Consider the following 16,845-nt stretch of genomic DNA (forward strand, 5'->3'; position numbering starts at 1 on the left):
AATACAATTGTTTGAACCATATTTGAGCTATAGTAGACTTATTGTTTCCCTAAAATATTATCTTAGTGTTTAGATGAAATTACATTATTGAATTTGTTTTATCTCTAGATAAAGAACAATAAAGCAGCAGTTATTTTAACGTCTTACACGACGGAGGAACGTTATAATTTAACGATGTGGTTTCCGAACGGAAGTTTCAGCGGGTGCACACTGTCCAGCAATGCTTGTTGTTTGATATAGCCGAGTGTTTTAAATACAATTTAGTTACATTATTTGTACTACCGTTTGGTAGTACTTTAGGCGTACTCTAGCCATTATTACTTATGGTTGTTAAGCCCAATGTACAGCATTAAGCCCAATGAAGTTCGCATTAGCCGATATTAGCTAGCTAGTTGGGTACTGTTTGCTGGTAAGGCAAGCTAGACGAATAGTTGCAAAAAAATATATAGAGCAGTAGTTAGAATATAGCTAACGATCTTAGCATTAGCTTTATAGTGTACTATAGTCACATAAGTTGCCTTCTATTCGCGTTTAACATGGACAACCACGAACAGTGCTCTCCCTCTGAAGGATGCGCCGACCGGTCTACGCTGGTGTCAGAGGATGGAAAGAATATCAAATCAGTTTTGTGCCAACGTTGTGGATCGAAGGTCCTCTGCCCAGGGGTGGCGGTGATTGCAGAGAAGGAGGTAAGGTTCACCTCAGACAGGAGTAACCCCAAAATATAAATTACCTAAAATTACAAGTTATTTCATTAATAAGTGAAGTATGTTCCTATCCGAATGAACACTCAGAATAGTGCAATGTCTAACCACCCCCCAATGAACGAAATTATATTGTGCATACTATGTGCAATTTGCAATGCCATGATTTGACTAAATGTCAGGGAGTGGAATATCACTTCTGTTAATCTATTCATATTAAGGCTCATTGACATGATGAATCTTGTCTTTTATTTCCTCCCCAATATGCACCAGCTGTTCCTTCCCGCAATGAGGAAGAAGACCACTATCACCCAATCAGAGGGATCCGTGGATGGGGACAAACTGACTGCCCACTGGTTAGTCGATGATATGTACACCTTTGAGAATGTGGGCTTCACCAAGGACGTGGGGAGAATCAAGTACCTAATTTGTGCAGACTGTGAGATTGGACCCATTGGCTGGCACTGCCTGGATGACAAAAAGAGCTTCTATGTTGCATTGGAAAGAGTCAATCATGCCTAGTGTGGTCCATAGTGAGAAACTGAGGAAACATGAGAAGGGTGTACAATTTGGAACTGAAGGACAAGACAGACCAACACGAATGTTGGCCATGCGCAGTAGATTATCTTCTGGGTGTCGGCGGACAGTGTCGATTCAACATGTAGAATCGTTGGGAAATTAACAGAAAATGACGGCCAATGTTCTGTGGTCAGAGGCAATAGACTGGTCTCCCGCTGGGATAGGCGACATTGGTGTTGGTCTGTCTTGTCCGTAACTCTTTCCCCTTCTGGCTGGTGCTGGATGCTGTCTCTGTGTTATGACTCCTTAGTTCAGCAAGGCCAAGCTTTCACTTCTATCCCTTTTGTTCTCTACTGATAACAATGGTATTGATGTGGTTCTCTGGACACACATCTGTCTTTAAAATGGTTATTCAATCTAATATTCAATCAATATTCTGGTGTTATGCTTTGGTCTGAGGCTAACCCTACAGCCTCAGTTGAATTTAATTGTTTGTATAGGCTGAATTATTACTTTCTACTTCTGAAATATTACTACTAATACTTATTGCAGATGGTAATATGAAATTATGTGCAGCATTTTAACCAGTTAGTGTGCTTATCCACTTGGCACACCCTTCACCTTGCATGTTGAATAATGGGAGTGGTTGTATTTGATGAGTGTGCTCTAGGCATTTGTTGCTGATACATTTCCCTTCAAGTGTTCTGTCTGTTGATATACCACATTGGCTTTGAAGGCTGCTCTCTGCTGCCTTGTTTGGCTCTTCTATTGCCAGCTAACTCCAGTAGATCTCTACAGTACATGCTCATCATGTTCCGGCATTTATTCAGTTTCATCTGCATTAAGGACTGAATTACTCTTGGCTTGACTATGTGACCTAATGATCATGCATTTCACTTCTCTTGCTCTGCACCCAAGCATTGTTGATGCTCTTCTAAACCGTTCTTAACTCATTAAAATAAAACGTATCACTCAGTTCTGTGCTTTTTGACCAGTTTGTGAGTTCAAGGATAGAGTACACCCTCATTGACGTAATTGTATGGGAAATAGGAAGTCAGTACTGGTAGCGCAAAACCCCCTGTGGTTGATGGACATATTTGGGATTAATGATTTTTATTATACATTCATTGGACAGTCGTTTCGGGACAGATTTATCTAACTTAATCATGTGTTCACTATTGGTTCAAGTAGCCTATTGTTTTTATTTATTGCATAGCTTGCCAGTTTTACATGTACACTGAGTGCACAAAACATTAGGATTAGAGGTCGACCGATTATGATTTTTCAACGCCGAGACCGATTATTGGAGGACCAAAAAAGACGATACCGATTAATCGGCCGATTTAAACATTTTTTTTCATATATTAATATATACTTAAAAAATATATATATATATATATATATATATGTATTTGTAATAATGACAATTACAACAATACTGAATGAACACTTCTTTTAACTTAATATAATACATAAATAAAATACATTTAGCCTCATGTAAATAATGAAACATGTTCAATTTGGTTTAAATAATGCAAAAACAAAGTGTTGGAGAAGAAAGTAAAAGTGCAATATGTGCTATGTAAGAAAGCTAACGTTTCAGTTCCTTGCTCAGAACCTGAGAACATATGAAAGCTGGTGGTTCCTTTTAACATGAGTTTTCAATATTCCCAGGTAAGAAGTTTTAGGTTGTAGTTATTATAGGAATTATAGGACTATTTGTATTTATTTTTTAACTTTTACCTTTATTTAACCAGGTAGGCTAGTTGAGAACAAGTTCTCATTTGCAACTGCGACCTGGCCAAGATAAAGCGTAGCAATTCGACACGTACAACAACACAGAGTTACACATGGAATAAACAAAACATACAGTCAATAATACAGTAGAACAAAAGAAAACAAAAAGTCTATATACAGTGAATGCAAATGAGGTAAGTTAAGGAAATAAATAGGCCATGGTGGCGAAGTAATTACAATATAGCAATTAAACACTGGAATGGTAGATCGGCAGAAGATGAATGTGCAGGTAGAGATACTGGGGTGCAAAGGAGCAAAATAAATAAATACCAGTAGGGAGATGAGGTAGGTAGATAGATGGGCTGTTTACAGATGGGCTATGTACAGGTGCAGTGATCTGTAAGCTGCTCGGACAGCTGGTGCTTAAAGCTAGTGAGGGAGATGTGAGTCTCCAGCTTCAGAGATTTTTGCAATTCGTTCCAGTCATGGGCAGCAGAGAACGGTAAGGAAAGACGACCAAAGGAGGAATTGGCTTTGGGGGTGACCAGTGAGATATACCTGCTGTACCGCGTTTTCCCTCTATACCATTTGTATTTAATTAACCGTTGACTATTGGATGTTCTTATAGTCATTTTAGTATTGCCAGTGTAACAGTATAGCTTCCGTCCCTCTCCTCGCTCCTCCCTGGGCTCGAACCAGCAACACAACGACAACAGCCACCACATCTAAGCAGCGTTACCCATGCAGAGCAAGGGAAACAACCACCCCAAGGCTCAGAGCGAGTAGCGCATGCTAACTAGACAGCCATTTCACTTCGGTTACACCAGCCTCATCTCGGGAGTTGATAGGCTTGAAGTCATAAACAGCGCAATGCTTGACGCACAACGAAGAGCTGCTGGCAAAACGCACGAAAGTGCTATTTGAATGAATGTTTACGCGCCTGCTTCTACCTACCACCGCTTAGATGCTTGTGTGGCTCCCAAAAATACCGATTTCCGATTGTTATGAAAACTTGAAATCGGCCCTGATTAATCGGTCGACCTCTAATTATGATAACATTTTACTAGTCACATGCGCCGAATACAACAAGTGTAGCCCTTACAGTGAAATGCTTACTTATAAGCCCTTAACCAACAATGCAGTTTAAAAAATAAATACGAATAAGAAATAAAAGTAACAAGTAACTAAAGAGCAGCAGTAAAATAACAATAAGCCCAAGCCTTCCCCATTTCTCCTTCTCCCAAATCCGTTCAGCTGATGTTCTGAAAGAGCTGCAAAATCTGGACCCCTACAAATCAGCCGGGCTAGACAATCTGGACCCTTTCTTTCTAAAAATTATCTGCCGAAATTGTTGCCACCCCTATTACTAGCCTGTTCAACCTCTCTTTCTGAGATTCCCAAAGATTGGAAAGCAGCTGCGGTCATCCCCCTCTTCAAAGGGGGGGACACTCTTGGCCCAAACTGCTACAGACCTATATCTATCCTACCATGCCTTTCTAAGGTCTTCGAAAGCCAAGTCAACAAACAGATTACCGACCATTTCGAATCTCACCATACCTTCTCTGCTATGCAATCTGGTTTCAGAGCTGGTCATGGGTGCACCTCAGGCACGCTCAAGGTCCTAAACGATATCTTAACCGCCATCGATAAGAAACATTACTGTGCAGCCGTATTCATTGATCTGGCCAAGGCTTTCAACTCTGTCAATCACCACATCCTCATCGGCAGACCTGACAGCCTTGGTTTCTCAAATGATTGCCTCGCCTGGTTCACCAACTACTTCTCTGATAGAGTTCAGTGTGTCAAATCGGAGGGTCTGCTGTCCGGACCTCTGGCAGTCTCTATGGGGGTGCCACAGGGTTCAATTCTTGGACCGACTCTCTTCTCTGTATACATCAATGAGGTCGCTCTTGCTGCTGGTGAGTCTCTGATCCACCTCTACGCAGACGACACCATTCTGTATAATTCTGGCCCTTCTTTGGACACTGTGTTAACAACCCTCCAGGCAAGCTTCAATGCCATACAACTCTCCTTCCGCTCACAGATTACTGCACCTGTACATAGCCCACCTATAATTTAGCCCAAACAACTACCTCTTTCCCTACTGTAATTAATTAATTTATTTATTTTGCTCCTTTGCACCGCATTATTTTTATTTCTACTTTGCACATTCTTCCATTGCAAATCTACCATTCCAGTGTTTTACTTGCTATATTGTATTTACTTTGCCACCATGACCTTTTTGCCTTTACCTCCCTTCTCACCTCATTTGCTCACATCGTATATAGACTTGTTTATACTGTATTATTGACTGTATGTTTGTTTTACTCCATGTGTAACTCTGTGTTGTTGTATCTGTCGAACTGCTTTGCTTTATCTTGGCCAGGTCGCAATTGTAAATGAGAACTTGTTCTCAACTTGCCTACCTGGTTAAATAAAGGTGAAATAAAATACAAAAATAAAAAAATAGCGAGACTATATACAGGGGGTTACTGGTACCCCTGTACATAGTCCTTCCTAATATTGAATTGCACACTCTTTTGCCCTGAGACCAGCCTCAATTTGTCGGGGCATGGACTCTACAAGGTGTGGGAAGTGTGCCACAGGGATGCTGGCCCATGTTGAATCTAATGCTTCTGACAGTTGGCTGGTAGTGGATCTCCACTCCGACTCGCTTTTTCCATCATCCCACAGATGCTCAATCGGATTGAGATGTTGTTATTGGGCAGGCCACTGAAGTAAGATTAATTTACTGTCATGTTTGTGGAATCATTCCTGGACAATCCTAGCCGTGCGGCATGGGGCATTATCTTGTTGAAAAAAATCTATTTGCAGATAGATACACTTGCCATTAAGGGATGCACCTGATGATTGGCAATGATGTTCAGGTAACCTGTCGAGTGGCACAGCGGTCTAACACACTGCATCTCAGTGCTAGAGGCGTCACTACAGACCCTGGTTCGATTCTAGGCTGTATCACAACCAGCTGTGATTGGGAGTCCCATAGGATGGCGCTCAATTGGCCCAGTGTCGTCCGGGTCATTGTTTATCAAGGGACCCAATGTGTGCCATGAAGACACTACACCACAAAGCATTTTCATGATAGGTACACTTTAACTATGACAGACAAAATGAGAAGAAAAAAATCCAGAAATTCACATTGTAGGATTTTTTAATGAATTTATTTGCAAATTATGGTGGAAAATAAGTATTTGGTCACCTACAAACAAGCAAGATTTCTGGCTCTCACAGACCTGTAATTTCTTCTTTAATAGGCTCCTCTGTCCTCCACTCGTTACCTGTATTACTGGCACCTGTTTGAACTTGTTATCAGTATAAAAGTCACCTGTCCACAACCTCAAACAGTCACACTCCAAACTCCACTATGGCCAAGACCAAAGAGCTGTCAAAGGACACCAGAAACAAAATTGTAGACCTGCACTAGGCTGGGAAGACTGAATCTGCAATAGGTAAGCAGCTTGTTTTGAAGAAATCAACTGTGGGAGCAATTATTAGGAAATGGAAGACATACAAGACCACTGATAATCTCCCTCGATCTGTGGCTCCACGCAAGATCTCATCCCGTGGGGTCAAAATGATCACAAGAGCGGTGAGCAAAAATCCCAGGACCACACGGGGGGACCTAGTGAATGACCTGCAGAGAGCTGGGACCAAAGTAACAAAGCCTACCATCAGCAAGGGCATTGAAGATGAAACGTGACTGGGTCTTTCAGCATGACAATGATCCCAAACACACCTCCCAGGCAACGAAGGACTGGCTTCGTAAGAAGCATTTCAAGGTCCTGGAGTGGCCTAGCCAGTCTCCAGCTCTCAACCCCATAGAAAATCTTTGGAGGGAGTTGAAAGTCCATGTTGCCCAGCAACAGCCCCAAAACATCACTGCTCTAGAGAAAATCTGCATGGAGGAATGGGCCAAAATACCAGCAACAGCGTGTGAAGACTTACAGAAAACGTTTGACCTCTGTCATTGCCAACAAAGGGTATATAACAAAGTATTGAGATAAACTTTTGTTATTGACCAAATACTTATTTTCCACCATAATTTGCAAATAAATTCATTAAAATCCTACAATGTGATTTTCTGGATTTTTTTTCTTCTCATTTTGTCTGTCATAGTTGAAGTGTACCTATGATGAAAATTACAGGCCTCTTTCATCTTTTTAAGTGGGAGAACTTGCACAATTGGTGGCTGACTAAATATTTTTTTGCCCCACTGTACCTGCTGGAGCGTGTGCTACGGGTGGGTGTTGCTCTGGTGACCAGTGAGCTGAGATAAGGTGGGGCTTTACCTAGCAAAGACTTATAGATGACCTGGAGCCTGTGGGTTTGGCGACGAATATGAAGCGAGGGCCAGCCAATGAGCATACAGGTTGCAGTGGAGGGTAGAATATGGGGCTTTGGTGACAAAACAGATGGCACTTGATAGATAGACTGCATCCAATTTGCTGAGTAGAGTGTTGGAGGCTATTTTGTATATTGCATCACCGAAGTCAAGGATTGGTAGGATAGTCAGTTTTACAAGGGTGTGTTTGGCAGCATGTGTGAAGGAGGCTCTGTTGTGAAATAGAAAGCCGATTCTAGGTTTAATTTTGGATTGGAGATGCTCAATATGAGTCTGGAAGGAGAGTTTACAGTCTAGCCAGACACTTAGGTATTTGTGGTTGTCCACATATTCTAAGTCAGAACCGCCCAGAGTAGTGATGCTAGTTGGGCGCGCTGGTGCGGGCAGCGATCGGTTGAAGAGCATGCATTTTGTTTTACTAGCATTTAAGAGCAGTTGTACTCATGTAATTTTCTCCATACCCTAATCTTCCCATCAGCGTGTAACCGCACCAACCATGATTCATCAGACCAGGCAATGTTTTTCCAATTCTAAAGTATCCAGTGTTATTGTTTCTTAGCCCACTGCAACTGCAGTTTCTAGTTTTTTTCCTCTAAGAAGTGGAACTCCGTAAGGTCGTTGGCTGCCATACGTTATTCGTGTCAAGGTACGACTAGTTGTGCATTCTTTTATGGGTCTTTGGTCACCAATGTTGTCCTGGACTGTCAGTTGACTAACTGTAGCCTGTCAGTTGCTCTGCACAATTCATGTCAGTCTCCTTTATCGTTTTTCATCAATGACCCATTTTCAACCGGTGGCCTGCTGTTGGCTGGATGTCCTTTGGGTGGTGGACCCTTCTTGAGACACACAGGAAACTGTTGAGCATGAAACTCAGTAGCGCTGCAGTTCTTGACATACTCAAACCAGTGCGCCTGGCACCTACCATATCCTGTTCAAAGGCACTTACATATTTTGTCCTGCCCTTTCACCCTCTGAATGATGCAGGTACACAATCCTTATTTAACCTGTCTCCCCTTCACCTACACTTATTGAAGTGGGTTTAACAAGTGACACCAATAAGGCATAATAGCTATCACCCAGTAAGGCATAATAGCCATCACCCAGTCAGCAGCATGGAAAGAACGGGTGTTTTTATGTTTTGTACACTCAGTGTATCTCTGGCCCTCGTCTCCGCAACCTACTGCCACCAGAATTCAAGGAATGCCACCCAATCAACGAGCCCACCGAGTCCATTTAATAAACAAGTCCCGGTCACCACAAGGATTTAGTATGAATGCGCTCATCTTTTTCACTGCCACTAGAGTGCATAACTCAAAAGGTAGCATATACATTTGTGTACTATAAACTGAAGAAAGAAGAATAAAAATATTTGATTTGCCTATTTATACGTTTTTATTAACTATATAAATGACAATTATTTTCTTGGTCGGACCAATTAAATTACAAACGGTAGGTTGTGTACACCGTATTTTCATTACGTGTATTTTTTTGTTTTTATTGTTTACTGACCATTTGTTTCTTATTTGCAACAATCAGTTGAGATTTTGGTTGCTATAAGTACATTCTAGTCATTTAGTGCATTGATAATGCGACCTTTTTGTATTTAAACTCCCAAAATGGCATGCCACAATTGAAGCTACCGTGGTTAGTTATTTATAAAAAAATAAAAAACAAATTTCGAATGTTTTGTAGCTAGTCTGTGTGTGTGTGGGGGGGGGTTCTCTACTTTTTTAAGCGGAAGTAGGTGCTGTTCCCCGACCAGATAATGCGAGTGAGACTTCAATGAGTGAGTGGTGATGTTCTTAATTGACCGAGTTAAAGGGTGCAGTTCTTCAAAGACAGCTTTCATTGAACTTTAATACGTGCAACTCGCAGCTATTTAGAACGAAGATGCAACGATGACCCAGCTTCGGACCAACGAGTTCATTGCTCCACCAGAGTGTCCTGTTTTTGAGCCCAGTTGGGAGGAATTTGCCGACCCATTTGCGTATATCAACAAAATACGGCCTATTGCAGAGAAAACGGGCATCTGCAAGGTCCGACCGCCAAAGGTGAGTGTCTTTAATCAGGGTAGAATTTCAAACTCCTGCTTAAACATTTTCTAAAGGTTGTTGGTGACATTTTTAGTCGTTTACTTATCTTTTTAGACAGATTTTCAACATGGCGGCTTGAGTTGAATTGCCAGCTTCTTCTGTGTATGTGTGCCTCTGTGTGTATATTATGTGTGTGCATGTATACGCACGCGCCCAGTGATCTATGTGCGAACAGACGCGCGACAAAATTCTAATAAAGTATCGCCTATGTTCCAGAGAGTACGTTACATTGTATGTGAAGGGATCTTTAGAAGCTATTGGTCAAATGGATGGGTGAAAAGGTTGCTTAACCTTTCTCTTCCTGGGAGTTGTACATTGTGAAATGACAGGGAAATAAATACGTTTTACCAAGTCACTTTAATGCCTTCCAGTTTATCAATAAAATGTTCTACTGTGAAATTGGAAGATATTTATAAAATATCCTTCCATACTGCTTTTTATATCGACTTGTATTGACCTCACAATGTTTTGATGCTAGATTGTCATGATGCACGTAACCGTCACACGGCAATCTAGATTATTTGATAACTGGTAGTGGGGCTGATTTAGAGGCCTGTCTATATTGATGTTGTAGGCCTGTCTTCTACCTTAGTAATGCCATCCATGTTGTCTTTGTGGTAGTGGGTGTGTTTTAAAAGCTGGATTGTGTGTGCAAACCAAGTGAGTTTAACAGTTCAACACTGTTACATAATAATCGGTGGCAAGTAGCCTAGCGGTAACAGCGTTGATCCTGTAATCTAAAGGTTGCTAGTGTGAAAAATCTGTCGATGTGCCCTTGAGCAAGGCATTTAACCCTAATTACTCCATGGTCGCCTTTTGATAATGTCTGACCCCGGTGGTGACCTCACTCTCCAAGGGTGTCTCGGAGTTGGGATATGCAAAAACACATTTTCTATTTTACACATGTATAATTAAGCAATAAAGCCTGAGGGGCTGTGGTATATTGCCAATATACCATGGCAAAGGGCTGTTCTTAGGCATGATGCAAGGCCGCCTTTAGCCGTGGTCAATTGGCCATATGTCACAAACCCCGAGGTGCCTTATTGCTGTTATTAACTGGTTATCATCGTAATTAGCAGTAAAAATAAATGTTTTGTCATACCTGTGGTATACGGTCTGATATACCACAACTGTCAGCCAATCACCATTCAGGGCTCGAACCACCCAGTTTATAATACACATTTGTACATGTGTGAGAACGGACAAATATAACCACTCACCAAATTATTAATCAGATTTTGCTAGGGATATTTGTTGATTCATCTGTGAGTAATTTGACCCTTTTTCTAATGGTAACTCAATGGTTCTTGAAGGGCTGGCCTCTGAACATTCGTTATCATAACAAATTCCTCTATGTAGCCTATGGTATTAACTTTTTTTTTACTGGGGTATGCATGCATTATTGCTGTCGTTTGCAATAAAACATATTACTACAAGAGTTGATAGTAGTTGATTAAACATAACAATTTGAGTAACACTTTACATAAGTAGTTAAACCTATTTGTTAATACTGTAGTTGCACTTTGTAGACCTATTAGTCAGTTTATAGCCTAATTGAGTTGATTGTTTTATTAGATCACATAATCGGGACTCCCTCATACCACTGGTGTAATATCAAAATATTCTCATTGACAATCAATTACTAAAATACTATGCAACAACAATGTTGTACACCTACAATAACCTAAATGTAAACTTTGAGAAACCAAGGCAACCTGTTTATGCATTAACATTGTTTACCAGCACATTGTTTAGTCCCCACCATTTGTGCTGTATTATATAAACCCATTTGTCCCACTCTGTACAGTCAACAATGTTGTTTTCACTTTGCGTCTTAATATAAATCTGTTCTATAATTACACTATTAGTCTGTTTCTTACATCTGCAAACAGCTAGTCTTTTTTTCTTAGCAAGTTGGGCCTAAATGTTGTTAGCTGCTAATTGCTAATGTACTGAGTCAGAGCAAATGTTTATGTATATATTTTTATTTCACCTTTATTTAACCAGGTAGGCCAGTTGAGAACAAGTTCTCATTTGCAACAGCGTCCTAGCCAAGATAAAGCAAAGCAGTGCGACACAAACAACAGAGTTACGCATGGAATAAACAAATGTACAGTCAATAACACAATAGAGAAGTATATATACAGTGTGTGCAAATGTAGCAAGATTAGGGAGGTAAGGCAAAAAATAGGCCATAGTGGTGAAATAATTACAATTTAGCAATTAAACACTGGAGTGATAGATGTGCAGAAGAAAAATATGCAAGTAGAGATACTGGGCTGCAAAGGTTCAAAAAAATAAATAAAGAACAATATGAGGTAGTTGGGTGGGCTACTTACAGATGGGCATGTACAGGTGCTATGATCGGTAAGCTGCTCTGACAGCTGATGCTTAAAGTTAGGGAGATATAAGACTCCAGCTTCAGTGATTTTCGTCCCAGTCATTGGCAGCAGAGAACTGGAAGGAGAGGCGGCCAAAGGAGGAGTTGGCTTTGGGGATGACCAGTGAAATATACCTGCTGGAGCGCGTGCTACGGGTGGGTGCTGCTATGGTGACCAGACATATTACCTCAAATGTAATTGGCTATACAGTCTGATAATACCAGTGATGGTGTAGATCTACATCAGAATGTTTGTGCGACCCTATCTTCTAAATCAAAGAAGAATACGCAAAGCAAGAATATGTTTGCTACATGAAGTAGGTATGGCAACTGCTGGGCCTCCGATTTGCAAGGCACTACAGAGGGTAGTACATCACTGGGGCCAAGCTTCCTGCCGTCCAGGACCTCTATACTAGGCGGTGTCAGAGGAAGGCCCTAAAAATTGTCAGACTCCAGCCACCCTAGTCATATACTGTTCTCTCTGCTACTGCACGGCAAGCGGTACCGGAGCGCGATGTCCAAGAGGCTTCTTAACTTCTTAAGCATTGTTGGTTAGGGGCTTGTAAGTAAGCATTTCACTGTAAGGTCTACTTCACTGTAAGGTGAAGTAGACCTGTTGTATTAGGAGCATGTGACAAATCCATTTTGATTTCAATGTAGCTAAAGATTACAGGGTCCCTTAAACACAAACTCCTCTCTGGCATTTTCATAACAAACACTGTATTCAAAGTGCCCACTATTGTATTCTAACTAGAGCATTAGAACATTCTTTATATCCCATGATTCCATGACTGTCGAAAATGCAGAAATGGACAATTCGTTATTTATTGTTAAAAAATATAATTATAATTTGAATAGTATAAAACAATCAGAATAAAGACCCATTGAAATCCCATAGAATATACAGTATGTGTTGCCACCCTAGGGTTCCACACTTCTCATAAAGCAAATTTAGAAATGTTACTATTCCAAATCAAAATGACGTCCAATTACATTTTTATACTGTGATATATTGGCAAAATCGCCCAGCCCTAATTTACCTTGGAAAAAGTCTCTCTCGATTGACTCGCTTGCACAGCAGTCGTGTCATCTGAATGTTTTGTTCTTACAACTCTGTATTATTATTTAATATTTTGAAATATGATCCAGATCACAACTGTGCCTACTGTAGGTAGTCTGATGGCTGAATTTGGTTTGTTGTTCAGAGGATTGAAATTGTTTGTACGGAATGGGAGGGCTTATGCAGTGGGCCTGCCTGTTGTCATAGCTCCACTACTCCACAAAGGGGCTGATGGAAATGCAGCCAGAGCTGTTTTCATAAACCATGTCCCCATCTGGGCCGTGCACTGCAGACTGAGCGTGCAGGGTCAAAGGGTAAGCTATGGAGGCACAATTTATGGTGCTCTCATCACCCCTCTTCCCCGGCCCCATGGGATACATATTTTTTTTCCAGCTAATTTTTTATGACTGGAGGGCACTTAGATTCATCCACATCCCCAGCTGGTTCACGTTTCAGTTTGAAGTGACAGTTGGGTTCTCTTGTTTAGGGAGTTGGGTTTTAGGATGGATTCTTCCAAAAAGGGTTCTGTCCCATCTGTTGCTTGGGCTGAATTTACAGAATTGCTGTGAAATAGTCTGAGAGCCTCTCTATCACTTGTGTAGCCTATTTAAAATGATATTGTTCTCTATTCCTGAGTTATCATGCACATTCAAATAGGCATGCTGGCACTCTGAAATGCCACGCAAGGTCACAGTGTAGTCTCCAAAGGTAAGGATGCTATACTAGTGCACACTGAGTTTCCTGTTGATGCTTGTCGAACAGTCTCTCTCTCTCTGAACCCACTGTTTTAATAGAAAATGAGAGGACTGGAAATACCAACTCTACTCAGAGGGCCCATATCAAAGAAAATACTTTAAAGAAAGTCTCATGTGCATCATACTGTATTTTAACTGCTGGTCCAGTGCCATAATAAGACTTTCATGGTGCATTTAAGTCTATGGTTTCTCAAATGTGTAGGTCTATTTATAAATAGTTGTTAATCACCAACTCTACTCAGGTGATGCTAACTATTGACAGGGTGCCCGTGTCTATTGACATTGAGTACAGTTACATGCGCACAACAATGCGATTATTGTGGATAGTCAGATTTAATATTATAGTTTGATTAAAAGATTTACATGAATTTCAAGAACGGTTTCCCTAATAATCCTTTTACAAGGACACGTCTGAAATCAGGCTACCTGATGGCACTCTGATAAATGCAGAAAATCTGCAATTAAAATAAACATTCTACCACAGCGACCATGTTATTTTTGAGATGCATATTTGATTCTGAGTTACATTTAACGTTTGTGAAAACTACTTCTATGACGCATGCATTGTTCTATTAACACTACGTGTTAATTTAAAAACATTAAGTATTTTGTCTGTAATGTCTTATTTGTTATATCAAACCCCAGCATGTTGACCACACCGCTCGCGTCGCCAAATGAATTCACACATGCATGTTATTCAATCATTGCACCCACACTGCTTGCGCGGGTTAACGAAGTCCACACTCCAGACCCGTTAGTGGTGGTAATGCACCTTAAAGTTGGATGGCAAACGCCATATAAAGTCAAAAAAATTAGCCTGAAGGAGAGATTACAAGAAACTCTGTTAACCCTTTTATCTGTGGATTAATTGTCGGAGTAGAGGACCTTGTGCATTTTAGGTAAAATAACAACCCAATGTTTATATCCCAGGACAAATTAGCTAGCTATTGCCATAAATGTTCAATACTCTTCGACCTGCCCCAAATTAATATTGTTGGTTCAGAGTTCGTTTTGATATTTCAACCTGTGTGTCCTGATTTGCGTGTGGGTGGACAAAATCAACATGTGCATGATTGCTGGTCAGATAGTGCACATGTCTGCGTGCACCATGTTTATTTTGTCCACCCACACCAGACATGATCAGGACACACAGTTTGAAATTACAAAATGAACTATATTAATTTGGGGACAGGTCGAAAAGTATTAAACATTTATGGTAATTTAGCTAGCTAGCTTGCTGTTAGTAGCTAATTTATCTTAAAATAGCAACCCAATGTTTATATCCTATCTGAAATGCACAAGGTCTTCAACTCTACCCTTTTATCTCTGGATTAATTGTCAAACAGAGTTAGTTTCTTGTAATCTCTCCTCCTTCAGGCTTCTTTTTTGGACTTTATATGATGGTTGGCATCCAACTTTAAGGTGCATTACCACCACCAACTGGACTGGAGTGTGGACCTTAGTTCATCTTTCAATCACCCACATGGGTATATGCCCCTAAACTAATGAGGAGATGGGAGCGGTGGGACTTGCAGCGTTTCAAACGTCACAAATAGAACCAAGTGCCTGGCTATGCAGACACTCGCGAGCAGTGTGGTTTCATAACCTTTTGTGTACATTTATTTTGCAGTGCGGTGTGGCTAGCATGTTAGACTAGCTTGTCGCTAATGGGGATCCTAATAAATTAAATCGAACTGACTTCACTCGTGCTAAAGAGGGAGGCTTGCTCGGCTGGTGCTAGCACTGGTCAAATACGCTGTTGTTAAATGTATTTTATTTTTATGCCGTTTACATGTCCTAATTCGAAAGGTTGTTCCTAAACACTGTAGTGTAAATAATATATTTAAACATGTATTCAAATTCAGCACCGACTGTTGCTCAATTGATAAGGATTCTCCTACATGGAAGATAAACTAGGAAAAAGGTTTGTCAGTTTGACAAGATGGTGTTGTTTTACTCCTGCAGGGATGGCAGCCACCGTTTGCATGCGACGTGGACAGTCTGCACTTCACTCCCCGTATCCAGAGACTTAATGAGTTGGAGGTACGTTCATGTCACTACTTAACTGGTATAGCCATTACAATACTGAGTCAAAATATCATCTACTTACCTTTTTTATTATGAATGACTGCATATGTACGTAACCAAGTTTTTATTTTGATTAAATATGTGGATTACTTTTTACAATGATGATCCACAGATATTCTGGGGGGGATTTAGCCTTTTGTACATTTTTCTAATTATCCCAGTCTTTCATAAGTGCTAAAGAAATAAAAAAATGTACAAATAAGTAGAGTAATCTGCGAATGCTTTAAGCCTAATTGAAGGTGATTCGGAAGGCTGCGTTGGCGCATCAAGTGACGTTGTCAGTAGAACAGTGGCTCCAGCAGGCTTAGAACCCACAGCACCAGGGTGTCTATTGAAGCCAGAGTGCTGATGACATCAGGTTAAAGGTCACTGTGACCCCCTCCGATGAGCTTGTTAAAATGTCAATGTCCTATCATTTACAATTAAAAGTAGCACAGCGGGGGATGTTATTATATAAACAATGTTAATAAGGGCATGTAATGCACCATTTGTGATCAATATTATTTGTTTTATGTTGGCAATGTGTAAAATGTACCATCTCTTATTGTGTGTTTGTTCATGTTGAGTAGGCTCAAACCAGAGTCAAGCTCAACTTCCTGGATCAAATCGCAAAGTTCTGGGAGCTACAAGGGTGCACACTGAAAATCCCTCATGTGGAAAGAAAGATTCTGGACCTATACCAACTCAACAAGGTATGTAGCTACAACTTCTGGCACACCCTGGATGCAGGAAACTGGCCAGCTAGTCTTGGATAGGATCCAGTGTGCATTTGTGTTATACACTCATATAAGCATGGTGTGTTCTATATGCTTCTTATGTTGACAAATCTGAACACCCACACAATAACAAGGTCATTAATTGGGATGCTCCTTTCCCAGTTGGTGAACGATGAGGGGGGTTTTGATGCGGTTTGCAGAGAGAGACGCTGGTCTAAGATAGCCCTGAAGATGGGCTTTGCTCCAGGAAAGGCCATAGGCTCTCATCTGCGCTCCCACTATGAGAGGATCCTTTACCCCTACAACCTGTTCCAGACTGGAGCCAACCTTCTGGTGAGTCAGATGGGTCTTTCGCTCTCTCTCTTTCTCTCACCACCCTTGTATATTCTACATTCTCTCTTTTCTTTCTCACTCTCTCGCCCGCTCTCCT

At 40.9% G+C, this 16,845-nt stretch overlaps 2 protein-coding genes across 2 annotated transcripts in view; both read left to right on the forward strand.

Moving 5' to 3' along the window:
• The first annotated feature begins 179 nt into the window (after nucleotides 1-179).
• rabif (RAB interacting factor) lies at nucleotides 180-2,198 on the forward strand. Its single transcript, XM_021569005.2, has 2 exons — nucleotides 180-689; nucleotides 978-2,198. The coding sequence occupies exons 1-2, from the start codon at nucleotides 537-539 to the stop codon at nucleotides 1,224-1,226; spliced, it is 402 nt and encodes a 133-aa protein (XP_021424680.1). The 5' UTR covers nucleotides 180-536; the 3' UTR covers nucleotides 1,227-2,198.
• A 6,858-nt stretch (nucleotides 2,199-9,056) lies between these two features.
• Nucleotides 9,057-16,845, forward strand: part of LOC110494185 (lysine-specific demethylase 5B-B) — a 31,258-nt gene continuing 23,469 nt past the window's right edge. The window contains exons 1-4 of the mRNA XM_021569006.2: nucleotides 9,057-9,374; nucleotides 15,577-15,654; nucleotides 16,269-16,391; nucleotides 16,578-16,748. Of these exons, the coding sequence (XP_021424681.1) occupies nucleotides 9,222-9,374; nucleotides 15,577-15,654; nucleotides 16,269-16,391; nucleotides 16,578-16,748 (525 nt within the window). The 5' untranslated portion in view covers nucleotides 9,057-9,221. The remainder of the gene's footprint in view (nucleotides 9,375-15,576; nucleotides 15,655-16,268; nucleotides 16,392-16,577; nucleotides 16,749-16,845) is intronic.

The sequence above is a fragment of the Oncorhynchus mykiss genome, chromosome 17, assembly GCF_013265735.2.
Source record: "Oncorhynchus mykiss isolate Arlee chromosome 17, USDA_OmykA_1.1, whole genome shotgun sequence".
Lineage (NCBI taxonomy): Eukaryota > Metazoa > Chordata > Actinopteri > Salmoniformes > Salmonidae > Oncorhynchus > Oncorhynchus mykiss.

Coding starts and splice junctions, on each gene's coding strand:
- rabif (XM_021569005.2), top strand. CDS start 537: ATGGACAACCACGAACAGTGCTCTCCCTCTGAAGGATGCGCCGACCGG. Junction 690..977: donor CGGTGATTGCAGAGAAGGAG/GTAAGGTTCACC, acceptor AATATGCACCAG/CTGTTCCTTCCCGCAATGAG.